At 37.0% G+C, this 27,990-nt stretch overlaps 3 protein-coding genes and 1 pseudogene across 4 annotated transcripts; all 4 read left to right on the top strand.

Moving 5' to 3' along the window:
- The first annotated feature begins 1,463 nt into the window (after nucleotides 1-1,463).
- On the top strand, nucleotides 1,464-6,763 carry EMB1968 (ATPase family associated with various cellular activities (AAA)). The gene is made up of 12 exons (XM_086569546.1): nucleotides 1,464-1,613; nucleotides 1,707-1,785; nucleotides 1,868-1,947; nucleotides 3,878-4,000; nucleotides 4,111-4,180; nucleotides 4,288-4,361; nucleotides 4,500-4,620; nucleotides 4,728-4,790; nucleotides 4,943-5,002; nucleotides 5,378-5,503; nucleotides 5,582-5,665; nucleotides 6,145-6,763. The coding sequence occupies exons 1-12, from the start codon at nucleotides 1,570-1,572 to the stop codon at nucleotides 6,244-6,246; spliced, it is 1,026 nt and encodes a 341-aa protein (XP_086425672.1). The 5' UTR covers nucleotides 1,464-1,569; the 3' UTR covers nucleotides 6,247-6,763.
- Nucleotides 6,764-10,628: 3,865 nt separating this feature from the next.
- On the top strand, nucleotides 10,629-13,191 carry LOC147490822 (L-type lectin-domain containing receptor kinase IX.1 pseudogene; annotated as a pseudogene). Its single transcript, XR_015200407.1, has one exon. The product of XR_015200407.1 is annotated as an L-type lectin-domain containing receptor kinase IX.1 pseudogene (transcript).
- Nucleotides 13,192-13,638: 447 nt separating this feature from the next.
- LOC147490821 (uncharacterized) lies at nucleotides 13,639-14,247 on the top strand. The gene has a single exon (XM_086569549.1). The coding sequence runs from the start codon at nucleotides 13,645-13,647 to the stop codon at nucleotides 14,131-14,133; it is 489 nt and encodes a 162-aa protein (XP_086425675.1). The 5' UTR covers nucleotides 13,639-13,644; the 3' UTR covers nucleotides 14,134-14,247.
- A 1,831-nt stretch (nucleotides 14,248-16,078) lies between these two features.
- Nucleotides 16,079-27,693, top strand: ELF8 (binding protein). The gene is made up of 24 exons (XM_086569542.1): nucleotides 16,079-16,297; nucleotides 16,414-16,480; nucleotides 16,557-16,751; nucleotides 17,169-17,269; nucleotides 17,650-17,703; nucleotides 17,796-17,912; nucleotides 18,022-18,085; nucleotides 18,169-18,383; nucleotides 19,110-19,194; nucleotides 19,795-19,895; nucleotides 19,989-20,081; nucleotides 20,634-20,702; nucleotides 20,869-20,961; nucleotides 21,229-21,483; nucleotides 22,109-22,189; nucleotides 22,301-22,459; nucleotides 22,600-22,695; nucleotides 23,300-23,401; nucleotides 23,505-23,612; nucleotides 23,717-23,941; nucleotides 25,268-25,534; nucleotides 25,715-25,786; nucleotides 26,599-26,925; nucleotides 27,238-27,693. The coding sequence occupies exons 1-24, from the start codon at nucleotides 16,157-16,159 to the stop codon at nucleotides 27,421-27,423; spliced, it is 3,273 nt and encodes a 1,090-aa protein (XP_086425668.1). The 5' UTR covers nucleotides 16,079-16,156; the 3' UTR covers nucleotides 27,424-27,693.
- The last annotated feature ends 297 nt before the right edge of the window (nucleotides 27,694-27,990 follow it).

Below are 27,990 nucleotides of genomic sequence, written 5' to 3'. Positions count from 1 at the left end.
ATTCATTATTTTTAATTGTTTAGAAAATCGGACTGTGACAAATGCGGAGCCATTGCACCCTGCATGAAATTGTATTTTACATTCTACGCCACTTCAAGTGGCGTCATTTGGGTTTTTACAAACTACGTTATTTCAACTCGTGTGGAATGCACTCTTCATTCCTCAATAATACTCTTTATATATAGAGAGTTATATAGAGATAGGGGTAGAAAACCACTGCAACTCCCACTAATTTTAAAGGAATGCGGAGCCATTGCACCCAGCCTAAGTATTATCAAGGTTGCTAGCAATTAACATTACTATAAATTATTCACATGCTTTGCACTACATTTGCCTGACTTTTTCTAATGTTGCTTTAGCGGTAAGGCCGAAACAAAAAATTATGTTAGAAAGTCATACGCTATCACACTAAAAACATAATTGAACAAACTTTTGTCCAAAAAAACACATCAAAGTTCCGGCTCAGACGGCTAACATTATACACGTGTTTATAAAGTAGCACTGGTTAGAACCAAGTTACAGCTTAAACGGCTGACTCGCCCAGGCCACTTATAAGTAGTAGAGATGCCATGCGATTTGGCTTTTGTTCTCCACTAAAGGAATGCATTTCACATACTATTGTTTCGATGACAATTGTATTATATCGGTAGTTAAGAATATTATCAAAATAAAAATATCAATAGAGAAAGTTAAAAAGTTTTTAATTTTGATCGTTAACAAAAACATTTTATTCGCCATCTGTGAGGGACATATATTGTTATCAATATATCTGCGACATGTGTCATTGTCATTGATTATATCTTGATACTAACTTATTGGATCATTACAATTAGTTAACTCAAGAGTCATGAGTTACCAAATGGTTACAAAATGAACATGAATATATGCATAGAGTAATAATAGCTATCAATGCAATACTAAATGTCATTAACTAATGGAGCACCAAAGGGGAAAGAAAATTTTATATATTTCATCTTCACTCTCTAACAAAGGGAGGAGAATTCGATGCTTCTTCTCCATTCTCTATCTTCTCCGTTCGCCATCAATCATTCGATTATAAAACCCAAACAATGAACTACGTTAAACTTCATTCCGGTTCGTTAGATAATTGGATACGTAAGCAGTTCGATCTTTCAAACTCAGTCACAACATCATTCTCCCCAAATTTCCTACACACACGTAAGGTTCGCCCAATTAGAATCTTTACACCACCCATACAGAATGCCAGTTCGCCTTGTATATTAATTTTATTTGCAAACCAAAATTTTACACTTTATTTGGATAATTGCGGGTCCAAAATGCAAAGCTTGCAATGTAAAAATATCTGAAAAACCCGACACGATACATCAAAGTGTCCGTATTTCATATTTTCAATGAGTCAGTTTTGACGACTTTTCGAGTGTATATCAGCACTCAGCAATTCGGTATATGACGACATATCGCGGGATGGAATAATTCGGTATCGGCATTTTGCATATAGGCGCCAAATTTTCGCAGCCTTCTGCAAGTAAAAAAACTGGTTTTTTAGGTGTAGACTGCAAAACTGTACAGAAGAAGAGAAGGAGAAAAATGGCGCCTGTAATACCAAGCACTCAACCATGGGTCGAGAAATAGTACTCCCTCTTCTCTCTCTCACACTCAATATACCAAATGTCATTTTTTTTCCTGTTAATTTCTATCTAATAATCTCTTTGTTTCATTAACAGTCGACCAAAGCAAGTGAAAGATGTTGCACACCAAGACGAAGTAATCCGTGTTCTAACCAACACACTTGAAACCACAAACGTAATTCTCTTTGCCCCAATGAATTTTGTCTCTATTTTAATGCTGTAATATACTAAAGTTTTGATTTTTATTTTATTTACAGTGTCCTCATATGCTATTCTATGGTCCTCCTGGTACTGGAAAGACTACTACCGCCCTCGCTATCGCTCATCAGCTGTTCGGGTAATTAGTTTTGATTTATAATTGTTATGCACAATGTAGTATGGTTATTGGGGTTTTGTAATTGCAATGTAGAATGTTTAAGACTCAAATTAGTAAAGGAAAAGACGAGGCAACCCCAAATGTGGCCTTACATAGATTAGCCTTAGCCTAGGTTATGAGACTGATGGCATTAATCTTTATGTAATTGGAATGGGGCCTTTTCAGATACAAAACAGGGAAGTTATAATAGAAATACGTCGAATACAAATGATCGTTTGCTATGTGTTAAAGTACTTACTCCCTAAAGTTGTTTATCATGTATAAAGTATGACAAGATCTTTAATTGTTCTTGATTTGAGTAATGTTACACCCACATTTTTCATATTGATATAATTGTTAAAATAAAATACATATTGTTGTAATAGGTTTAAAAACCGGTATTTTTAGTCCACATTAGTGACTAGTAGTGGTTTCTGTAGCACTGAGTAGTATTGTAGCACTGTTCTACAGATTGTTATATAAAATGGGGGTTGTGTAATTCTTTTGCATTGGATAAAAATTTATTGTTTATGAGGAAGTTTGATATAAGTATGAGGTTGTACATATATTTCTAAAGCGAGGTTGTTGGCTATGGGGTGCTAAAGGTGATGCGGTGTTGTTTTGGCTTATTTTATATATGTTCGTAGTATGAACAGGTAATTGGAATAGTTGGTTCCCGATAATTATGCATCCTTTTATAAAGGGGTTTATTTAGGTGTGAAAAGTTACGATAAGTTTGTATGATTAATTACTTTGGATGTGGTTATATATATTTGCTCAAGTATTGTTTGTGATTGATTCTTTCTATTTAATTAGAAATTCGTATTTGCTACTATGTTTTGATAAACCTTAGAGTTGGGTTTATTAATGAAATCGAAGTCGTGTATATTATATTGTCTGTAGAGTTGTGGTATTGGATAATTTAAGAGCTACATAAGACTTGATTCCAAACCTTAAAGGATTTGGATATGTAGGCAGCTTTGTAGTACAGTGCAACTTTTATATTAGATATTATGTAATTAGTGTATTTATTGGTGTAACTAATGCTTATGATAGTTAGACATTTACAGATATGATGTAAAGTGTTATGCTTACGTGGCAAGAAACTATATGTATCTACTTAAGCGAGAAACTATCTAGTGAGTCTCGAAAGGTAAGAGGAACTACATGTCTTGATGCACGTGAGTGGTTCAATAGCATTAATGACTTCTTTTGTTGAAATTAAATTGGGACCATGTTGTGTTATTTATGTTGAAATGGTACTGAATGTTTATTTATTGCTAGTGGTGGTGATACCCAGAGAAACTACGGGTTTCCAAAGTGGACATGGAGAATGAAATTGGAGAAAGTTATATTCTGTTTGAATAATGGTTTATTGTTTTCATGATTCTATTTGTATTATATAAGACATGTATTAGGGTATCTGGGATGTTGTTCGTATATAAATCGTTTTCTTTTGATTTGAGGATTGACTTCTTGATTTAACTGGCATTTGTCGAGATAGTTAAGTAGCCGGTTCCACGAATCAGTATATCTTTTAGTAGTTGGGTTTACAGATGAGGTTTTAATATATTAAATGGAAGTATATTATTTGATTTTCATGTTATGACAGATTTTAAATTTATGAAATGTTGGAAATACAAAGGAAACTTTGCCGATTTTTTTTAGAATGCGATGTTCAGAGGTTTTATATTTTAGTTTTAGTTTGGACTCGTGTGAGTCAAACCCGCTCACGTCTTGGTTTATTAGATTGTTGAATATTCGGATCGAGCTCTTTTATCTGAATATTCAATTGTCTGAAAAATTGGGGCGTGACAAGTAATAGAACTATAAAGAAGCATTCCCTTTGCGACTGCAAGATATGATATGCCTATATAGTTTTTATGAAGAGGATGTATAAAATCTTTTGCAGACCTGAGCTGTACAAGTCTAGGGTACTAGAGCTGAATGCGAGTGATGATCGAGGGATTAACGTAGTGCGAACTAAGATCAAGGATTTTGCAGCAGTGGCTGTTGGTACTCGTGGTCGTCAGGGGTATGCAAATTTATTTTGTCAAATTTGTGTTATTGTATATAAGCTGCTTGCTTTACCTTCTATTGATTCTTTTTTTTATTTTCATGTGTGCTTTTCCTCATCAATTTAAGGGGATATCCATGTCCGCCATACAAGATTATTATCCTAGATGAAGCTGATTCAATGACTGAAGATGCTCAGGTATTTCGAGTATATAATTATTCTTTTCTGACTAAGGCCTCATTTTTGAATCAGTGTTTTATATGGTGTGACTGCTGCCGCTTCAATATATCTATATTCCCATGTAGAATGCCTTGCGACGTACCATGGAAACTTACTCAAAAGTGACGAGATTCTTCTACATTTGCAATTACATCAGCAGGTAAGAGAAACTAATTTCTATAAATGTCTTTTGTCACCTTTTTTTTTTTTTAAAAATTTATATATATTTTTTCTTCTATATGTGCTCCTTTCGACATGATCTTTACATTTCTCAGTTACCTTTTCTTGCTCTATATAGGATCATCGAGCCACTTGCTTCTAGATGCGCAAAATTTAGGTTCAAGCCACTTTCAGAAGATATCATGACCAGTCGTATATTGCACATATGCAAAGAAGAAGGCCTCAATCTGGACCCAGAGGTGCTAAAGGAATAAATGGAACACTTCCTTTAAAAAATTAGTATTGCATTTTAATGTTTCTCCATGTTTTAGCATTGACACCCTTACACATCGATGTATGAATGCAGGCTCTCTCAACATTAAGCTCTATCTCTCAAGGGGATCTTCGTCGGGCTATAACATATTTGCAGGTGTCAAACAGTTCTGAGTTATGTTTAGCTATATTATAGTAGAAAAAATGTTGTTTGCAAAATCATTGTTAATTAATCTTAATCTTCTAACAAGTGCACTAAGTTTAGCATCTCTCAAAATGATTTTGATCATGTATTTGGAATTATTTCAGGGTGCTGCTCGCTTATTTGGATCCACCGTATCTGCTAAAGAACTAATTAGCGTCTCTGGGGTAAGACGGCTGATCTTTCATCTTTTTCTCTTGGGCATTTTGTTGGATAAAATTGAAGCAGAACCTAATGTGTAACACAAAAGATGTTTGAGGGGTTCTTGACTTCTTGTGTACCCTTTTGCATGTGAGCTATAACCTGCATCTGTTGCAAGCTTGTTCTGAATTGTGGGAACTGGGAACACGGAAAAGTTATTTTGTTGCCTTTCCCAATCTAATAGTTGAAAATATTGTCAAACTAGGTCCTAATGTGATTCTATACGCATCACAAAAACAGTTTTTTGTCAAATTAGAGGTCCTTGCATTTTGGTTGTCTTTTTCATCTTCCTTTGCAGTTTACGAAAAAACTTCCTGAATCTTGGTTTCTCAATATACCAGGTTATTCCCCAGGAAGTTGTTCAAACCCTCTTTTCAGCATGTAAGAGTGGTGAGTTTGAATCGGCAAACAAGGAGGTTACTAATGTGATTGCAGAGGGGTATCCAGTTTCACAAATGTTTTCTCAGGTCCTATTACTCGAACTTTCATCCTTCCCACCTGAATATGTTTGGATTTAACTGGCATTAACATCATATCTCTTACAGTTATTTGAAGTGGTTGTTGAATCAAATGATATATTGGATGAACAAAAGGCAAGAATCTGCAGGAAATTGGGTGAAGCGGATAAGGTACTTCTATTAGAATAAGATTCTGCATTACTCAAGAAACTACACCTATGTCCATCATAAAGATTTGTCCTATTTCCCACATAGCTGTATTTCCCAAATGCTTGTCTATCATACAGATTTGTCCCATTTCCCACATCACTTTATTTCCCAAATTTTTGACATCGCCTTAACCATTCTCTTTCTCATTCCATATCTATAAAAGCTATAGATTCTTTTAACTTTAGTATCTTCAGAAACAATAAAAGGTGTACCTGTCCAATTCACTTTTTGGCCAATGATAAGCATCACTACCCCCCCAGTAAAATAAATAAATAATAAATAATAATAAAAATAAATAATAATGATAATACTAATACTAATACTAATGCTAATAATAAATAGACTTGAATTACATGATTATCCTTTAGTCTATATTCAGAGTGTAATTCCATAATGAAGAAGTTTATGAGTCCTTTGTGTTATTCTTTGTCAACTTTCAGTGTCTGATTGATGGAGCAGACGAGTATTTACAGCTGATGGATGTGGCCAGCACCACAATGAAAGCTCTATGTAACATGCCAGAGGAATTCTCCTACAATTAGTTGGGTGAATGGAGAGCAAACAATTCATTTATCGTCTGGGGAACAATTGGGAGCTTGTACACGAAGAAAGCTTCTCTTTTCTCATTCTTTTCTAACTGAAACCCCTTTGTAATTTTGAGGCAGTATGGAATACAGTAACATATGGTTAGAATGTTTGTTGAAACTCTGAAGCTGTTGACCTGAAAACAATGCTCATTTTGTCAGGACTCAGGATCATATACTGCACATATTGGTTGTCTTTTGGTAAACATTATAAGGGATTTTTAGGTTGGATAATTAGGCTTTGCTCCAGACTTTCTTGAAAATTAGACTTCAGTATATGTTCCTTATAGCAATCAGAGGTGCGAGTTTAGTATGTGTTCCATTTTAAGTTTAAGTTTGTAATGCAATCTAGTTTTCTTGTCTAGCATAAACTTATTATAGGACACGAAGATTTCATTGTACTTCTAGCTATTGTATCCTCCAAAGCTATCGTATGCTGGAAATGTATTTCAAACAAGTTGTGAGTTTATTCTTTTAGATTCTGGTATTTATCTTTGTATTATCAGGAAGACAAAATCCCTTAGGCTGAGTCCAATGGCTCCCTATCCCTTTAAAAGTAGTGTTAAAGTCAATAAAGTAGAGCTAAAGTCAACAAAATAGAGCTAAAGTCAACATATTTTACTCTATCATTATTTTACTCTCTATATAGAGAGTAAAATAGAGATAGAGAGTAGAATTCTTTGTATATATAAAGAGGAAATTAATGATAGAGAGTAAAATCTATTGACTTTAGCTCTACTTTTAAAGGGATAGGGAGCCATTGGACTCAGCCTTAGCAAGAATCCGACTCCAAACTTGCACCTGTGATAGATATTGAAATGTTGCTACCACTTATTATTTATAATCGTTATTCTTTGACTTCTCGAATAATACTTCAAATGATATTGTCCATTCTTGATACTGTTCTACTGTTCCTATATATGGTGGATGCTAACCCAGTATCACCAGATGGTAGTTTTTTTCTCAGGACAATGCATAGAAATTGGCAGTATTGTGCCGTCAACCTCGTCCCTTCTTCTTGGTATTTCTTCTCCTAAGAAGTCGGTCCTAAGATGTTCGTGTGTGGCGTGATAAGGAATCCTAGATTAGTGAGTATGTGGAGCTCTCTTCTGTAAGTCTTGTGAAACAAGATTTGCAAACATGTCATTCTACAACTCATTGAACTTCTTCCTTCACCTTCAGCTCTTCAATTTATCCCTACTTCCCTCTGCTTACATGCCAAAATTCCATATAATAGCTTTGATCCTGACGATTCTCAAATTGTCTACAGAGGACAGAGAGTAAACATTTGTATCACATTTACAACTAAGAATTTGACAGTGGTCTGGTATTTTGGAGGAGGTAATTTTATCAAGTGAGCTGAGTGAACGTTCTAGGCAGAAAGGGGGGTTTAGCGGACAAAAATGTGTTTGGTTGGTTTCTGTCTGTACTCATCTCTTCGTCCCTCTCCACGCAATCTCAATCTCCACTCCTCCCTCTCCGCTCACGCCACCACTGCTTAGCAGTATACTAGTAAATAATAATTCTCTTTCTTACCAGGTTGATATGAAACAGGTCTTACCAGAGTGGGTCACTATTGATTTTACGGCAGCTACTAGATGACAGAGAGAGACACACATTCTTCATTCATGGGAGTTCAAGTCAAGTTTGGAGACTAAGAGTACTGCAGACAAAAATCGACTAGGGAAGATCAAATTAATTGCGACCGTGGTAGTTGTTCCTACTGTGTTTTTGGTAGTACTGGTGGTTATAACATATGCTGTTCGTTAAGAGAGAAAAAACTTGAAAGCAGATGAAAAAGCCAACCGAACTTCCCCATATTTTGAAGCAGATGTTGTGCTGCCTAAAAGTTTTGTGTATAAAGAATTGGCTTCAGCTGCTAACAATCTGGTACAGCTCCTCGGATAGTGTCATGACCGAGGTTAGTTCAATGCCAAGCTTGGCGACTTTGGGTTGGCTGGACTAATGGACCACAATTTGAGTCTCAAGACCACACGGTTGGCTGGAACCATTGGTTATATGGCACCTGAGTATGTTCGTACCGGCAAGGCTAGTAAGAAATGAGATGTATTTAGCTATGGGGTGGTGGCCTTGGACATTGCATGTGGAAGAAAGTCAACTGATATCCTTGAGGAGGAATCTCCAGTGGGATTGGTTGAATGGGTCTGGATGCTTTACAGAACGGGAAAACTTCAAAAGGCGGTGTACAGAATTTGATGAGCAACAAATGGAGCGTTTGATAACTGTTGATTTGTGGTGTGCTCATCCCAATCACAATTTAAGACCTTTGATAAAGCAAGCAATTCAAGTTCTTAATTTTGAGGTTTCAGTGCCAGATCTTTCAATAAAGATGCCTGCTCTCATGTATAATGAGCCGGAGAGCCATTGCTAAATTCTCGTGAGCCTTCCATAACTTATACCAGCCTTGAAATGGGTCGTTAATGGTTTGGGAATGGTAGTGATGGGATACGGTTGCAAGCTGTAAACTAACCTTGTAATCGATAGCTCTTTTTTTTGCAGGCAAAATGTGAATTTTTTATTTTATTTTATTTTATTTTTTATTTTTTATTTTTTATTTTTGGTAAGTTTGAATTCATTAAAACTGTAACAGCTTAAGTAGCTTTACATAATTTTCTATGTAAGGTTACAATAATATTCTAAGTAGCTGTAAACTGAATTCATTAAAAATGTGAATATTATATATAATAATAAGGTTACAATATAGGGATTAAACACCACTTTGAAACCAAAAAAATATATTCTATGAAGTTGATAAAGCCTTCATTCTAATTTCTAAACCATATGTGTTTCCAGTAAGGGTGTGTTTGGCAACCAGGATTTTATGATGGAATTCAAAATATATTTCCGAAAATTATGAATCACCTTGTTTGGCAACCTTTTCTGCACTGGAATGGAAACCTCAAATCTCCAAAATAAAGGAATTGTAAGTTTCTATAGGGGGCAGAAACTTGAAATTTCCATATATTCAGGAATTTTAACTACTTAAAATTGTAAGTCTTGGAATTATATTTTCAATTCCAATTCCAAAGGAAAACTTCCAAACAGACCCTAAGAGTAATTCATTTATATCTTGTTGGAGCCCTGGGTGGACGAGGAGTCGGATCGACATCTTTCCCCTTTGTCTTGCTTCCTTCCTTCTTCTGAATCTGCCATGGTTCCTCACCATCCTTTGAGTTATCCTCTTCATCAGCATGCTCCTGCACCATCCCAATTAATCGATCTTAGCAGTGAATTTGTCTCATTCAATAGTTTGAGCCTATTTCCCTCTCCAGTAGTGGAAGAAGAATTGGACTCACCCATTCTCACCGTTGAAGAGGAATCGGCCTCTAAAGCTCCACTCTTCATAGTCCTCGCAATGGGAGAATAGGAATCAGCTGCTCGACTATTCTATTGCGGCACAATTGTATCTTCAGCCATAGTAACTCTGAGTGGAGTTACAATGTAGTGTGTAAGGCTACACATAGTTGGAGAAACAGAATTTTCGACAGCTAGAGAGCAGTTAGTAGCTGTAACATCAGCTTGAGATGCACTGATTGCATTTCCACAGCTAGTGGAAGCAATGCAACAACATCAATAACTATATTTTCTGCTACCCCAACTTGTGGTATTGCATCAACGTGATTAGTTCCAGCTTCTTGTGTTTGTGCATCTCTGGCCTCTAGACCCACCACATTTTCTGGTAATGTAACACCAGTACCAGTACAAATTGGGGTAGGAATGGGAACACCCTGTGAGTCTTTGTCCCCACTAGTTCTAGCTTCCCGGTTATTATTTTGCCGATTTCTATTACGCCTCCTTCGATGATTTGCAGCTTCAGTAGCATGCTGATTTTCTTGCCTCGGTTCCTTTTCCAGGTTTGTGTCCTCATTTCTTATCTCTTTCTGTAGAGATTTACAATCGCTCATCAAGTGTCCAATTGACTTGCAATGGGAGCAAAATTTTGGAAGCCTTGAGAGTTCAATTTCTTGGATAAAGTCTTGTCCATCTGGAACTTCTACTATAATCTGGCTTGGAATTGGTTTAGAAAGATATAAATTAAATCAACCAGTACACTTGCATAAAACCTGAAATCTCTAGCCGCAGTTGTTTTATCAATTCCGATGGGGTAACCAATACATCTGCCCATAGCCATGAGTATTTCATAGTCCCAAAATTGTTGTTTTGGTTAGCTCTCTTTTTGTAAAGATAAACTACACACATTTACGAAATTTATTTCTGATCTGTTGTTTTCTTGGCTGTTGCTGTATGGACATCCTTAGGTTCTTATGCTAATATCACTCACCTGCTATTAAAGTATTAATTATGTCATCGTCTCTCTTGAAATATTGTAATATATGGGATAACTGGGAGCCTAACTTTTACATAAGTTCAAGAACTTAGCTTTAATCATTGGATTATCAGGAAGACTAAAACCTACCCTTGGCAAGACTCCAAACTCCCACATATGATAAGATACTGTGTCTGTGACTGTGAGCCAGGGTCTATTGTCCTATGGTGGATACTAAGATAGTAACATCCGATGGCCGGCCTGTAGTATTATTTTCAGGATGATACATGCTTTAATATTGGTAGTGTTGCGCTGGCTGTGGTTCTTTAACCGCGTCTCTTCTTCTCAGTCTTTCTTATCTATTGTGAGAATGTGGAGCTCTCTTCATTAAGTCATGTCAACCAAGTTGTGCCAACATGTCATTCCACAATTCGTTGAACATCTTCCTTCACCTTGTGCTCCTCACTTTATTCCTACTCCCCTCTGCTTATCCGCTTTACTTCAATATATCTAGCTTTGATCCTGAAGATTCTCAAATTATCTATGGAGGCGATGCCCAACCTTCACAGGGAAGCGACAATAATTATTTCATTGAATTCAATACAGTAAAATTTTCGAACCAGGTTGGTCGATCCACTTATAGCAAGCCAATGCACCTCTGGGACTCTTCAACCGGAGAATTGTCGGATTTCACCACTAATTTCTCCTTCCTCATTGACACCCTGAACGCTTCAATATACGGTCATGGCTTTGCTTTCTTTCTTGCTCCTCTCGATTTTCCTATACCAATCAATTCTGCTGGAGGATTTCTTGGTCTATTCAACCAGACAACTAGTGATGCTATAGACAAAAACCAAATAATATTTGTTGAATTCGACACATATTCCAATCCACAATGGGATCCGCCAATGGAACATGTTGGAATCAACAAAAACTCCATTACTTCTTCCGTATATACTGGTTGGAATGCTAGCATGCATAGTGGAGAGAGTATAAACACTTGTATCACGTATAATTCAGCTAATAATAATTTGACAGTGGTCTGGCATTTCGGAGAAACTCCTAGTTTTCAAAACAATTATTCTCTTTCTTACCAGGTCGATATGAAACAGGTTTTACCTGATTGGGTCACTATTGGTTTTACGGCAGCCACAGGAACATATAGAGAGAGACACATTCTTCATTCATGGGAGTTCAGTTCAAGTTTGGAGACTAATGCAGACAATAAGAATCAACTAGGAAAGATCAAATTAATTGCGATCGTGGTAGTTCCTGCAGTATTTTTAATAGTACTGGTGGTAATAATATATGCTGTTTTTCGGCGAAAAAGACTGGCGAAGGAGAAAGCCGATCAGACCTCTATAAATTTCGAAATAGGTGTGCCTAGAAGATTTTCGTATAAGGAGTTGGCTTCAGCTACTAGCAACTTCTCAATTGAAAGGAAGTTGGGGGAAGGTGGATTTGGAGGGGTTTATAGAGGAACCCTTGCTAACTCAAGTTTGGATGTCGCTATAAAGAAAATATCCAAGGAGTCTAAACAAGGGAAGAAGGAATATATGGCGGAAGTGAAAATCATTAGCCAGCTGAGACATCGAAATCTGGTACAGCTCCTTGGTTGGTGTCATGAAAGAGGTGAGTTCCTTCTTGTTTACGATTTTATGCCACAGGGGAGCCTTGATTTTCATCTTTTCGGCAATACCAGTCCTCTCAGTTGGTCAGTAAGGTATAACATAGCACTTGGACTAGCTTCTGCTTTGCTCTACCTTCATGAAGAAAGAGAGCAATGTGTGGTGCATCGAGATATCAAATCTAGCAATGTGATGTTGGATTCAGACTTCAATGCCAAGCTTGGTGACTTTGGGCTGGCTAGACTCATGGAGCATAATTTGAGTCTCCCGACCACACAGTTTGCTGGAACCATTGGCTATATCGCACCTGAGTGTTTTAGTACAGGCAAGACTAGTAAGGAAACAGATGTTTATAGCTATGGGGTGGTGGCCTTGGAGATTGCATGTGGAAGAAAGTCAACTGATATCATTGAGGATGGATCTCCACTGAGATTGGTTGGATGGGTTTGGACGCTTTACGGGATGGGAAAACTTCAAGAAGCGGTTGACGAGACACTGTGTATGGAAATTGATTTGAAACACATTGAGTGTTTGATAACAGTTGGCTTGTGGTGTGCTCATCCTAATCACCATCTGAGACCTACGATACGGCAAGCACTACAAGTTCTCAATTTTGAGGCTGCACTGCCAGATCTTCCCAAAAAGCTGCCTGTACCCAGGTTTCCAGAGCCGGTTCCATAGCTCAATTCTCGTGATCCATCGATGATGTACACTAGCCTTGAAATTGGTCACATCCATTTAAGAAATTCTCTTTGTTGTTTGTCAGTTTCTTTGGTCTACTTGTGTATACACAGACCATTAGACACTTGAAATCACTTCACAGTACTGCACCAAGGCAACTGATGAAGTGTACTGTTTGATACTGTGGTAAATATGGTTTTGAGCTACATAGAAGTTTATCATGTTCTAATTTGGTCAAGTATGTACTATTCGCTGTAAAAATTCTGGATGAAGCCGATGTAATGTCACAGGAAATGTCAACAGAGATCCACATGCGAACATACTCAGAGCGTTATATGCAGTGTTGACAAAATGAAGATAACGTGCCGCACATCGCTTGATTTTCGTCCGGGGTAATGGCGTTTTCTGCAAAATCCTTATTAATATTTTTATAATGATATCTAACATTCTAACTAGCTAGTGCAATTTTTGTCTTTAAACTTTTTTGTCAAGAAGTAATGAATTCATCATCCCTCCACTAGACATCAAACTTCAAAGCCGGTACACATGACTTTAGTGCATTCAGTCCAAATCCACAAAGAAAAATGAACATAAATCCACATCACACAGCACCCTCAAAATTTCTTCCATTGTCCCCACATTTGCTTATCACCCCCCACCAATTTCGCCTATAACGAACAACCATTGAGTGCATATAAAATGCCTTTAACATATAGAAAAATAACTTACAATTGGTTTGTGAAAAATAGATAACTAAAGATGGTCATCGATGAATCCTTCAAGAGATCAGGGTCAATACCATTCAAGTGGGAAGTTCAGCCCGGAATTCCCAAGGCATCTCCAAATGGTACATCACATGCCCCGCCACTAAAGCTTAGACCTCCACCTTCTGAATTCTACTACTCTGACTCCACACATCAATCCATAACTCCAACTCGCTCCGGTCGTAGGCTCTTCCATCGGTTCAACTCACAACGATCCATATCCACAACCTCTAGTGTTGTATCCTCAGGCTGCTTCCCGAGTCCTTCGGTTAAAGTTAAACATAAAGTTGGCAAGAAGAACATTAATAAGGCTGGTTCTGAATTGGAGTTGGGTTATGTGTCAGATTTAGAGACACTCGCTCGATGGTCTGTTTCAACTGAGAAGTCTCTCTCACCGTCGGACGAGTCCCCTTCTTTCTTATCTGAACGATCACCTCCACCACCAGCCATGAATTCCGAGTGGGCAGCATTCGGCCTTTTTTAAGACCATCGTCCATGGCCAATCATATCAATGCTATACACTATGTCTTATGCTCTTACATACTCGAAACTGTTTATTCGAAATGGTGAGAATACGAGAGGGTACCCATGCTAAATAGCACAGAGGTCCCCGTAGGAAAATATGGCGTGGCTATCACAAAATTGTATTTTTCAGCACAAGGCCGTGTTATAGGCCGGATAGTGCACTGCACTAGGTAATATATATTTGACGGCAGTGTTTACCAATAAATTTCTGTGTGGATCCATTATCAATCTAGAATTCTAGATACTTGAAGATGTATGCCGTGGATCAAATACAGATGTATGATTACCGAAAAATAAAATAAAAATGCAGATGTATATATCCACCAATCCATGTATACATGTACTGGTTATTAATCAAAGATATTTCTTATATAATCTCACTAGTCACTTCCATGACCAATACACAGTACATTTAAAACTCATACGTCATACCACGATAAGTAAAGAAGGACCAAGACTTAAAAAACATGAACTGGCTAGTGTGGCATCATTCTTCTTTTTCGATGCAAGCATCATTCTTCTGAGATGGTAAAAATTCATTTGGTTTTGCTGTCCCAAAATTGTGTCCAACCATCCCGTCGATTTGCATTGAAATACATGTCCGTATAATCTCCAAGCACAACATCAACGGTTGTAACTGTTTTGGGCAGAAATTCTCTTAAATGGATTATCCCTTTACGGACATATTATATAGTGTCTTGAACAACTTATTATATTTAGGGGCCATTTGTTTTTGCCTCTTATAAGACCCTCTTATAAGATGTGGCCCAGTGATTTTGGACATTTTTTTGGTTTGTTTTTTGCCTCTTATAAGAGGCATTCTACTAGAAATATCTTTTAAGGGGTTCCAATTACATAAGTCACCAAAATTAGATCTACTTCATTCTATAAGTCTTTATAACTCAAAAAATGACTCAAACACCCCCATCCATATACCTCTAGCCTCATTTCTCTCTTCTTTCTTTTTCATTATCTTATTTTTCAAATAACTCTATTACCCTAGCCACCACTGCCGCCACCACCACCACCACCACCACCACCACCGACACTACCACCACCACCACTACCACCACCATCACCACCACCATCATTACCTCCACCACCACTACCATCATGCTATTAAAATCACCACCACCACTGTGCTATTAAAATCACCACCACCACCACTACCACCGTATTATTAAGACCAATATCATCACCTCTACTACCACCACCACCGTACTATTAAGACTATCACCACCGTGCTATTAAGACATCAACCACTTCTACTACCACCACCATCACCGTGCTATTAAAACCAATATCATCACCACTTCTACCACTACCACCGTGCTATTAAGACCACTACCACTACCACCGCCAATTAAGGTAGTTTTCTAAAATCGATATTCTAATTATCAAAATTGATTTGAAACCGAAAATCAAACTATACGTTTATTTCAAATTAATATATTCAAGTTAAATGTGATGTAAAATAGGGTTATATTTGTCAAATAATCATCTATAAGATGTCATATATTTGTTTTTTCTATTTTTAAAAGTGCTTATAAGAGGAACTTAAAATGAAAAACAAACCACTTTATAAGACCATCTTATAAGACCCTCTTATAACACATGGTCTTATAAGACCCTCTTATAACTTAACCCAAAAAAACAAATAGCCCCTTAGTGTCTTGCCACAACCATTAGTAACCGTAAATGAAAGCTGTTCAAGACACTAAATAAGCTGTTCAAAATACCATGTCCGTTAACTGATAATCCGTTTAAGAGAAGACATGCTGTTTTGGCATTTGATATTTATGATAAGTCGATATTTATGATATTTCGATATATGGGATTTATTTCAAGTAAATATCAGAGATTTTTAATTTTAGAAGTCCGATATATCAGCGTTCATATATATGAAATTTGAGGTCTGTCCACTTCATCTTCTTCAACTTTCTTCAAAACGAGAGCAGAGAATTGTAAACTAGTAATCAAGAATGGGTTGTGTTTATATACCAGTACAACATTCAGATGAAGAAGTAAGAGTAGTTTTAAATCAACTTCCTCTTGATGCTAATGATATTCTTGATATTCTTAAAGCTGAACAAGCTTCTCTTGATCTCTGGCTCATCATTGCGGTAAAAGATTCTATCTTTACTACTTTTTTTTAACAATTGATTGTTTATTTTTACTGTTTTGATTGATAAAGTCGATTTTGTTAACCCGTTTGTTATGGTTATGGATAATGATACAGAGGGAATACTTCAAACAAGGATACGTTGAACAATTCCAACAAATTTTGGAGGAAGGATCGAGTCCTGGTAATGTATTTCTTCTTACCTATCAAATTAGTAACATGAGTTTGTTTTGTTACCCACTATCTTCTGTATATTTCAGAAATTGATGAGTACTATGCTGATGTAAAATATGACCGGATAGCCATTTTAAATGCTCTTGGGGCCTATCATAGTTACCTTGGAAAGTGTGAGAGCAAGGGTGCGAAAAAGGATGACCATTTTATTTCTGCAACAAAGTACTATAACAAAGCATCCAGGATCGACATTCACGAGCCGTCTACTTGGGTTGGCAAAGGTGTTGTTAATCAACTTATGCTCTGAATTTATATTTACAAGCCTGGTTACCGTAGTCTCTTGCATCAACTTATGCTAAATTTATATTTATATTCACATTGAGAGCCACAGTAACTCAGTAAGCATCACTTACATTGATTTGTTGAATTGACACAGTAAACTGATTTAATGATGATGTCACTTAGAACCCCAAATAATAGGATTCATTTGAGTTCCTTGATGTTTGGTTTGGAAGCAGTTAACTAGTGAGGATGTGGCTTCTAATGGGATATAAATGGTATAGGATTGTTGATTTGTACTCAAGCAAGGCATAAAATGCGGCTATAATTATTTTATCCATCCTTACTTTGTACTACTACTTTTGAATAAAGGAAATAAATGAATAATAATAATAATAATAATCACTTTATGTACACAGGTCAGCTTTTACTAGCCAAGGGTGACTTGGAACAGGCATCCGGTGCATTTAAAATCGTACTGGATGGAAATAAGGATAATGTTCCTGCTCTTCTGGGTCAGGTGCATGAATTGATTAGCCCTTTTTGTTTTCCATTTTTTAAGGGGATAAATAGGCATTTAAGTTTTGCAAGCACCATTTTCGGGCATGTGATAGAAGAGCAAGTCCCTTGCAGACTTCCTCCTCACAGATTCCAAGTATGTGTTTGCATTTAGAAGTATGAGGGAGAAATAAACTCAGATTTTAACCGATTTGATAATATTCACCAATTATGCGGCTAAGAACCAAATTATTTGACGGCTACCACATTATTTTCCTCTTATTTTCTTCTAGACATATTCTATGAATGTGTCTTATATGGAGGGAATTTTGCATACTTAATTGTTGTTTTTTCTGATATTTTGATGTAAGTTGTTTTCATAGTTTCATATATTTATTGTAGGCATGTGTACAGTTTAGTCGGGGACGCTACTCAGATTCTTTAGAGCTGTACAAGGTGTGTTCCTTCACCTATTATGCAACTAACCTGACACCTCCTCTAGTATGGGAAAACCATATTTGACGTGATTTTGTGTGAACTTTTTTAAGAGGGCATTGAAGGTGTATCCTAGTTGTCCTGGAGCTGTAAGGCTTGGAATAGGTCTTTGTCGCTACAAGCTAGGTCAGTTTGATAAAGCTCGCCAGGCCTTTCAGCGTGTTCTTCAGGCAAGTGAAGTAAATTGTTAATGTAGTTGAGTGGTACATGTATGTGAATAGATCTTTATCACCAAATTTTCAATTAACAGCGCCTAGTTTTCAAATTTTCTTTTTGTAGTTAGACCCCGACAATGTAGAGGCCCTTGTGGCACTTGGATTGATGGATTTGCAAATAAATAAAGGTATGTATATATCCTTTTTGATTTTTACTAGACCGGAATACTTTCTTTGTAAAAGTTCTCATGGTATATCACATTTTTGGTAGGTGATGAAATTCAAAAGGGAATGGAGAAAATGCAAGCAGCTTTTGAGATATACCCATACTGTGCAGTGGCATTAATTTATTTAGCTAACCACTTCTTTTTCACGGGTCGACATCATGCGGTTGAGAGACTCACCGATACTGCACTAGCAGTAAGCGAGCCCGGTCTTCAGAAGTCACACTCGTTCTACAACTTGGCAAGATCATACCATACCAAGGTCTGGAAATGATTAGTTTATTGCTTGTTTCTCTCTTCCCTTTGAGTGATGTAGATAAAGATGGGACGAGGAGCTTAAAGTTTTTTTCCTCTTATTAATAATACTGATCGGACTAGGAGGTGTCAAATTTACGAGATAATCTTACCAGCTTTACATAAATGATGAGTGAAAAGTGAAAATTTTGTTCTGTTAGTCTGTTAGTGGCTTCTCATGCAAGACTCCTTTATCCAGTTCTACAAGATCTCTTTTCAGTTGGCACTACCTCTTGAGAGTCTTTTGTAGCGTTTCTGTTTTTTCTGGCATTCTTTTGTGTTTTCTTGTTTCCTACAATGTTTTGTAGGATATCCCATCCTAATTTGTCTTATTTATATATACGAAATATAAATAAATGTTACTATATTGATGTGATTCTGTCTTTTTGTAAAACTGCTATCTAAATATCCAGTCCTGAGATGGCCCAGTAAAGGAAATACCAGTGTCCTTTGATAAACCATTGTAGTCATATGTAAACTTCTTGGATATCTCGGAATGTTACTAGAACGATAAGTCCATTTTGACCCTTCCCCCAACCCCCTAAAAGTAAATGAAGTAATAATAGTAAGACATGGTGGAAAATATCAAACTCTGTTCTCAGAAGCTTGTGAATGTGTCAAGCTTCTTCCTTGTGCGCACATCTTTTACCTCTTTCCTGGGTTGTCAATAACAATGCCATTTTTATGCTTGTAGGGTGATTATGAGAAAGCTGGATTCTATTACATGGCATCTGTCAAGGAAATTAGTAGGCCTCATGACTTTGTGTTGCCTTACTACGGTGGGTGTTCATTTCAGATTGTTGAAATTTATGTATCTTAACATTTATAAATATGATGTGTTTCTGCTCTTTGACAGTTTGATTGCTTTTAGTTTCTTTTATTATTTGCGATCAGGTCGTACCTACAAATCTGATTATCATTTTTTTTTCTCTTTTAAAAATTGATAAGATTCGTTATTTAAATTTTACTTTTGAATTTTAGGTTCAACCACCTCTTTCCTCTTAATCATTGTTATAGAGAGAAAAACATATTTTCTGGCTTGAAGCTGTGTGAAAAGCATAAAGTATTAGTATATATTGTTAGGGTGGGGCAAGTTCCACGTTTCATCAATATTTTAGTTCCTTCTATATCGGTATGTGTACCTTGCCTGATTGGTGCGTGCTCTTAGTCACTATTTCTCACCTCCATATGCCTTGGAAACATTATTTGGTGGTCAATTGTCATTATAATTTTCAAATATTCTCATCAATACTTTCTCACTGTATTGTACAGTACTATTAAGTCCAAATTTGCTCAGTCAATATTTTAATTTTATCAGTTGCATGGCGTTTACTACTTTTCTCATTGTAATCGATTTTCGCTTAAACATTTATTAATAGGGTTGGGACAAGTCCAACTGAAGTTGGGGGATTTCAGAGGTTCTCTTTCAAACTTTGAGAAGGTCTTGGAGGTTTATCCTGAAAATGGTGAAAGTTTGAGAGTGAGTCATAATGAAAGGATGCTTCAATTATTTCAGTTATTAATCAATTTCAATGTCCTTCAGTTAGTCAGCAAAACTTAATTGTTATGATAGGTTGTTGGGCATATCTATGTTCAACTTGGCCAAACTGAGAAGGCCTTAGATGTACTTCGGAAGGCAACAAGAATTGATCCCCGTGATGCACAGGTAGTGTTTTCTCATTGTATGCTTTGGTTTTATATGTTTGGGTAGCTGCACAGTAGATGCATATGCTTAGAAGGGATCGTAAATCTAGATCCCTTGCATGGTTATGTCATTCTGTGCTTGATACCCTGCATCATGATGTTTTGTTATATGCTTATTAAAGTTCCATATCCTTGTTGCTATTGGTAAATAGAGCTCGTACCTTAGTTTTGAAGGAAGATATGTCTCCACGGTGGTTTGTTTAGTTTTTAGGCCATGGTGGATAACTGTTATTGGGATATGGTAATTCAAATTCTTGTTTCTGCTCTAGCATGTTGGGTTGCCACATGATTTTTGCATGTTAGCTAGTTTGATATTTCAAGTATTTGTTTCATAGGTAACTGAGATTTGTATGTTGAAAATCTGATGACCAGTGAGGAGGATGATATTTAGTTTCTTGCCAGATCATTCACATCTTTATGGCTTTTGTGCAGTTATCATACCTATCATACTTTTGAATGTGGCACTGAAGAGAAAACCTTGTTTACTAAGCAAATATGTTTGCTCATACTGCAGGCATTTCTAGAGCTGGGTGAATTGCTAATATCGTCTGATGCAGGAGCTGCACTAGATGCCTTTAAAACTGTAAGTTGTATCTTTGTTATACTTGCCAGATTGCTTGGTTCTGCTTCATCATTTTGGAACATCTTCTGGTTGCATCTTATAGACTTCATTGCTAAAGTTGCACTTCACCTACGCTCGTCATGAGTCTCATCTTCTAGCCTCTGGTAATCATTTTATGGTCTCACAGGCACGGAGTCTTCTTAAAAAGAGTGGTGGGAAAGCACCAATTGAACTGCTCAACAATATTGGAGTTCTTCACTTTGATAAAGGAGATTTTGAGGTGAAAGAATGGTTTTCTTCTCATGTCCTATGTTTGATCACAACTTGATTCTGCAGAACATTTTTATTCTTTTTTCCTATTTTGTTCCTCTTCTTTTTCAATTGAAACTTTGTGGTCATCCCTTTTAGCCTTCATTCTGTACTTCTTGTGTGGGCTTTTAAGCGATGCATTGATCATTAAACTGCATGTAATTTCAAGCGGAAAAAGATTTAAAGTGAATGTACTTTACTTTTATTACCCAATTAATAGTCATTTGTTCTCTCACAGTTGGCTAAGCAAACATTCAAGGAGGCACTGGGAAATGGTGTTTGGCTTGATCTAGTGGATGGAAAATTTTGCAGTTCTGCTGTTGATTCTGATCAATTTTGTGACATGCAATTATTTCAACGACTTCAAGAACGAGGGGATCCTGTTGAGCTACAATGGGATAAAGTCACCACCCTATTCAATTATGCAAGATTACTTGAGCAATTGCATGACGCTGAAAAAGCAAGTATCTTATACCGGTTGATACTGTTCAAGGTCCTTTTCTCTCTCAATATTTTATCAACTTTTGTAGGATGCTTATGTGATATCACACTAGAAAAAAAGATAGGCATGGAGAAGATTATTGTAAACTAGAACAATAAGAATTATTTCCGAAACCAATAAATAAAAGTATGAATATGATCTAAAACAGAGTGTGGAGTATTAAATCTATTTCTGAGAATACTATAGCATGAATGTCTAATGATACTTCATACTTGCAGTAAAGAGTAGAAACACTTAAAAGTTTTATCCACTAATGAATTTGATCCTGTGAGATATGTTGCTCTAAGTTCAAATCATTTAACTATGTAAGCATTAGCTAATGTCTAGTTTGTCAATTATAATATGCTTTTGTGTACTGTTAGTTTAAAGTATATAAGTAGTAAGTACAAGTATTCCCTTATAACGAGCTTCAGTGCTTCACAGAAGAGATGTGCAAGTCTTTCCAGTAAATTTATATACACTAACTGTTGCATGCAGTTAGAACCTTAAGTTAAGGATTTTGGTAATTTGTTTGTACTACCATGTTAAGTTCAAGCCTTTTGTGGATGAAAAGGAGCTGAATAAATTTTAAAACTATGCTTTCCTTATTAACGACTAGTTATGTGTTTCCTTTCAGTATCCAGACTATCAAGATGCTTATCTGAGGCTTGCTGCAATTGCAAAATCTCGGAATAACATTCAACTAAGCATTGAATTGGTATTTATAGTGTTTACAAATGATTTTTTCTTTTACGATTTAAAAAGATGAAAAAGAGAAGCTCTGAATTATCCCATGTGTTCATATTCTTCTTCTTTTAATTACCGATAGATTGGCGAGGCAATTAAGGTGAATGAGAAGTGTCCAGATGCTCTGTCAATGCTTGGTGCTTTGGAGCTTAAGAATGATGATTGGCTCAAGGCAAAAGAGACATTCCGTGCTGCTAGAGAGGCAACTGATGGGAAGGATTCTTATTCTGCTCTTTCTCTGGTGGGTGTAGTTTATGGCAAGTACTGTTTCTTTTTCTTCTTTAATGTCATTATAGTCTTAGTTATTCATAAATTAAACAGTTGAATTTTTTTTACGTATGATGTCTCTGACTGATTTATGATCATATTTTAACTTTGCAGGGAAACTGGAACTACTTTGCTGCCGCCCGTTCGGAGAAAAAAGGTGCTAAACTGGAAGCAACCCATCTGGAAAAGGCCAAGGAACTATACACTAAAGTATGATGTTCTTGTTTGCCCCTTCCTCTTTTGAATTCCAAAGTGTCATTATCCTTTTATGAAATCTTCAATATATATTTGCCTTGCTTTACCTAGCTAAGAGCTTCTGTTGTTTATGGAGTTTGCTCTGTTTTTAATTTTTTATTTAATATTTCTGTATCATTGTTGGAATATGTGAAGCGCGTTACTTTTTAAGGATAGTCTTGAAGTTCTTTAGTAGTAGTCTTCAAACACCTCGATTGAATTGGTACATGAACTCAGAATAATTTTGGTCTCCCCAAAGCTTGAAATATTTTAGCCAAGGCATATCCAGTAAAACGTGGAGTTTCAAAAGCTCTAGCTTTATTATGTATACATCATTTGAACCCATTTTCCAAAAAAGAAACAAAAACGTATCAAGATTATATTGTTTTCTTAGGAGCTCAAGTTTGTAAAACAGTAGGTCACTTCTTCTAATCATATGTTATTTTTCGCCTTACCACTTGCAAGGTTTTTATTATTGGTAACTAATTTGTATTCACTTTTCTCATTCATTCTGAAGAAATTGCTGAGGTATTTAAAAATCAACAAAGATCCTCAAATATCACTTAATGCTATGATGTAGGTTCTGGTTCAACATCCTGCAAATTTATATGCTGCCAATGGCGCTGCAGTGGTTCTCGCAGAAAAAGGACAGTTTGACGTTTCCAAAGAGATTTTTACGCAGGTTGGCTGAGTCGACTTTTCCCAGTTCTCAAGATCCTGATAGAAGTCTGAACATTCATGTCTAATTGAACTTTTGAGATCTGATTTAATCTTTGTTAATTTAGGTTCAAGAAGCTGCTAGTGGAAGCATTTTTGTACAAATGCCAGACGTTTGGATAAATTTAGCACATGTTTATTTTGCTCAGGGACAATTTACCTCAGCTGTCAAAATGGCAAGTCAACCTTATGATTCCTTCTTTTCATTTATTATGTATATTTTATTCATCATTTATTGCTATTTGGCATACACTTATTATTTGCTTTTCGCCTTTTACAGTATCAAAATTGTTTGCGGAAATTTTACTATAACACCGACACTCAAGTACTTCTTTATCTTGCTCGTACACATTATGAGGCTGAGCAATGGCAAGATTGCAAGAAGACGTTGCTTAGAGCCATCCATTTGGCACCTTCAAATTATACGCTCCGGTTCGATGCAGGTGTTGCATTGCAAAAGTTCTCAGCATCTACACTACAGAAGACAAAGAGGACTGCAGATGAGGTCAGTGACCCAATTTCTTTCTTCTCGCCATTTGTAAGTGCACCTGAGAGCTCATTGTGTGTGCATTCCTTCCAGTTGGAGCCCTATTCTGAACCCGACCTGAATTCAATTGTTTTTAGTTTTTTTCTATATCATCCATTGAAGTAAATGTTGGTAGTGTCATGAACACAGTTATTCCTTTATTGGTCATCCTTGTGTGAAGACAGGAAGAGTTTGAGTTTTAGAGGATCTTGTGGTCGTCCAGCGGCCTACTGATCAAGACTCAAAACTTGGGAAGTTTGGCCCGTGGTCTTGGGTTCCCTTCACCAGTGAGAAAAGGGGATTGGGTAATACTTAAAAAGAAAAGGGGGAAAAAGAAGAAGAAAAAATTAGAGGTTCTTGTGGTGAACTAGAGGGCTGTTATTTTGCAGTGTTGATTTAAATTGTTGCATTTCCCTTGTTTTTTGAAGTAGCCGAGTGAAACCCTCCCTGGACTCTTGGGTGTCACATTATGAGTGGTTCCAGGGGTACCCACCTAGTGGGGATGTCTTGGGTTCATGCAGGTGGCGTACTCACCCCTTTCTTATGTATTGCTATGTGATTTACCTTTCATAAAATATTAGTACAACTCCTTGTTTTTGTAGTAGCCGAGTGAGTGGTGTCACATTCTGAGTGGTCCCACGGGCCTGGGCTACCTACCAAGTGGGATGTCTTAGGTTCATGCAGATGGCTTATTATGTATTGCTTGAAATTTACCTTTCATAAATTACTAGTATACTGCGTGGCAGTGGGGAGTGAGCGGAGCTGCGGCGGAGGGAGAGAGTTGGGTAATGCGGGGGGAGAGAGAGAGGTGGGCGAAGGAGAAAGGTATTTGGGCAAAAAAAAAATAAGAGAGAAGATGAGGACAGACAGACAGAAACCAACCAAGTTGGTTTTTGTCTCGCATAGCCCCCCTTCTCCCAAAATCGTTCGCTTCGCTCACTCGATTAATACAACTCCTTGTCCCCAAACCTCCTCACCTCCTAATTCTCCCAACAAGGGAATGAAATGAGAAAAGAAGTCTGATTTAGAGGCACATTTCCAACATACAACAAGTTTGCTTCAAGAGTAGCCCAATGCATGGTTGCATAGGAACACTGGAGAGAGTAATTTCTCAATGTATTCACAAGGTTGTTTCATATTCAAGCTGATTTGAACTCGAATGTTTTAGACAATATATTAGTTCAGTTAATTGTCTAAATTATGCTAGTAATCTCTACTATTGTTATGCTGATCATGCACAATCTTTTTCACTTTCTTATTTCTGTCAAATTGCATTTCATTGAGCTTATTTTCTAACATTTGCAGGTACGCTCCACAGTGGCAGAGTTGAAGAATGCTGTTCGTGTCTTTAGCCAATTGTCTGCAGCATCGAACCACCACATTCATGGATTTGATGAAAAAAAGATAGAGACTCATGTTGGATATTGCAAGCATTTGCTTGATGCTGCAAAGGTTCATTGTGAGGCAGCTGAGCGCGAAGAGCTGCAGAATAGGCAGAGACTTGAGGTTGCTCGTCAAGTAGCCTTGGCTGAGGAAGCTCGTCGTAAAGCTGAAGAGCAGAGGAAATATCAGGTTTTTTTTTTTTTTGCTGTTGCATTTATGCCATTGATATCTATTAACGTAGTAGCAAGGTAGCAACCAAGATTTGGATAATTTGATTTATATGCTGTTATCTGGTCCTTAGAGTTCAGATTAACCTTCATATATTTCTATTGTAATATTGCTAATTTATCGTGTGGGGCGGGGGAGCAGTTGGAAAAAAGAAAACAGGAGGACGAGATAAAGCAAGTGCGGCAACAAGAAGAACAATTTGAGCGTAAAAAGGTAAGACACTTGTCCTTTCCCACTAGTCTGCCAAAATTTTGGCCTTTGGTAGCTACTCTTTTGTAAGTAAATTCATTCATTGTGAATTTCTGTAAGTTTTATGTAGGCGTAGTGTCAAGTGTCAACCCTTGGAGAATACATATCCATGGATGTGTGCATATGTAACATTTGCATGGGGCGTCAAAGGCCAGAAATAATTTGTTTGTTATAGTAAAATGGGTTAACCAATATTACCCCCCCCCCCCACTAGATGAGCCAATTAGGATTTCCCCCCCACTAGATGGGTAATTAGGGTCTCCCCCCTAAATACACACAAAAAAAAAGTCAAAGTGGGTTGACTGAATTTTTGTTGTGTGTATTTAGGGGGGAGACCCTAATTTCCCATCTAGTGGGGGGGGAATCCTAATTGGCTCATCTAGTAGGGGGGTAACACTAGTTCACCCTAGTAAAATTAGATATTGTTTGGCCTCATATCACTTCACTATATATAAGAAAACAACAGGGTTTTACATAATAGAAACTTCCTAAAAAATTCAGGTCCTGGGCTGCCCCCGTACCCCCAACGAACCACCTGCACATAATGAAAGAAGCAATGTGGGGCAAGACCTCTTGCCTTGTTGTTGGTCACATAATGAAAATTTAGAACTTCTTCGTATTGTTTGTCATAATGGTGGTATGAATGATAGCATTTGAATTAGCATTAGCTTTAGTAGTTTAGACCTGATATTGCCACTAGTGCTAATTTATTCCTATTGTTTTTCGGTTTACCATCGTTTACCGATGAATATGTATGTCAATAAATTTGATTGCAGGAACAATGGAAAAGTAGCACTCCTGCTTCTAAGAGAAAGGACAGATCCCATGCAGACGATGAGGAGGGCGGGCATAGTGAGAATAGAAGAAGAAAAGGAGGAAAGAGGAGAAAGCGGGACAAGAAACCGCAATATGAAATGGATGAAGTTGAACCTAACACCATGTATGAGGACGACGACGACATGGATGATATTGATACAAACTTGGTTAACAATCACGAGAAAGACAAAGACCAGATGAACAGACAAGAGAATGATGGTGAAGAGAATACACAGGATCTTCTTGCTGCAGCGGGGCTTGAAGACTCCGATGTTGAAGATGATATGGTAATGTTTTCTTCTTTCTATTTTTCTTTTAGCTAAAAAAACATCATTATCATCCTAAACTCTATTAACACGACGTCAACATCGCACACTACTGACTGTTATTAACACAAACTTGAAGCTAAAAATGTTAATGATGCAACTTCTTGTTATTGTTTATCTTCTTATGGATAAAAAAGTGGTTGTTGGAAAAGGTTGATCAATAGTTGGCACATAAATTGTTGAATGGTGCTAACAATTAATACTTGTATATAAAGTACTACTACTTCAGAGAGCAAGAAGTTCATTTTCTCTATCTTGCCTGTGTTGCTGCAGAATGATCCTCCATCCACTAAATACCGGCGCAAACGTGCACTTTCAGATTCTGATGAAGATGAGCCATCTGATAGGAAGGCAGAGTCTGGTCAAAATAGAGAAAGTTTAGCAGAGCCTGAAAGTGATGGAGAATTTAGGGAGAAGGAAGAGTTGCACAGAGACACTTACGAAGAAGATGAGGATTGAGATTTGCACGTAGGTGGACAGCTAACTAATGTGAACTGCTTTAGCCTTTCTATCAGATTTGGTCTTTGAAGCCTTAGTCTTCAGGTCGAGTCAAAGAATCCCATTAAGTTCTAGAATTCACTAATTCTTAAAAGTTTCGGAATTCTGTAAATAGCAATAGCAATTATCTGTTGAATCCTGACAAGTGTCCCTTCTTGTAACTATTACCATATTCAAATTGGCTAATCATTAATCACTTAATCAGAGTTTCTGTATAGTGAGGTTGCATTACCCTCTATTTCCTTACACTGCATATCCACCTCAATCTTCCAACCTTTCCCAAGTTCATAATTGTCAGAGTTGGTATCTATAGTGTAAAATTCTTTTTGTATCTGTTCTGCTTTACTAATTGAGAGGCCACATTTCTCTCGCCTGATTGCCACACTCACCAGTAGTCATTGTTTCGGTTAATTGATTATCCAAATGACTGCATGTGATTTGAGATGGCAAGTAGCTGGTTCCAGGGTCGTAGGATTTTTATACAATGGCACCCTATACAACTATTAAGGGTCAAGCAGGAATTGTAAT

This window comes from Coptis chinensis, chromosome 6, assembly GCF_015680905.1.
Source record: "Coptis chinensis isolate HL-2020 chromosome 6, ASM1568090v1, whole genome shotgun sequence".
NCBI classification, from domain to species: domain Eukaryota; kingdom Viridiplantae; phylum Streptophyta; class Magnoliopsida; order Ranunculales; family Ranunculaceae; genus Coptis; species Coptis chinensis.
Note: the sequence above shows the minus strand (reverse complement) of the source record. Positions and strands in the feature narration are given on the sequence as shown.

What these genes read in the sequence shown, in the direction of transcription:
- EMB1968 (XM_086569546.1), top strand. Translation starts at nt 1,570, where the DNA reads ATGGCGCCTGTAATACCAAGCACTCAACCATGGGTCGAGAAATA. An exon ending in GGTACTCGTGGTCGTCAGGG is followed by an intron (nt 4,001 to 4,110) that starts GTATGCAAATTT and finishes CATCAATTTAAG; the next exon opens with GGGATATCCATGTCCGCCAT. An exon ending in AACTAATTAGCGTCTCTGGG is followed by an intron (nt 5,003 to 5,377) that starts GTAAGACGGCTG and finishes TCAATATACCAG; the next exon opens with GTTATTCCCCAGGAAGTTGT.
- LOC147490821 (XM_086569549.1), top strand. Translation starts at nt 13,645, where the DNA reads ATGGTCATCGATGAATCCTTCAAGAGATCAGGGTCAATACCATTCAAG.
- ELF8 (XM_086569542.1), top strand. Translation starts at nt 16,157, where the DNA reads ATGGGTTGTGTTTATATACCAGTACAACATTCAGATGAAGAAGTAAGA. An exon ending in CAAGATCATACCATACCAAG is followed by an intron (nt 18,384 to 19,109) that starts GTCTGGAAATGA and finishes TTATGCTTGTAG; the next exon opens with GGTGATTATGAGAAAGCTGG. An exon ending in TTCAACTAAGCATTGAATTG is followed by an intron (nt 22,190 to 22,300) that starts GTATTTATAGTG and finishes AATTACCGATAG; the next exon opens with ATTGGCGAGGCAATTAAGGT.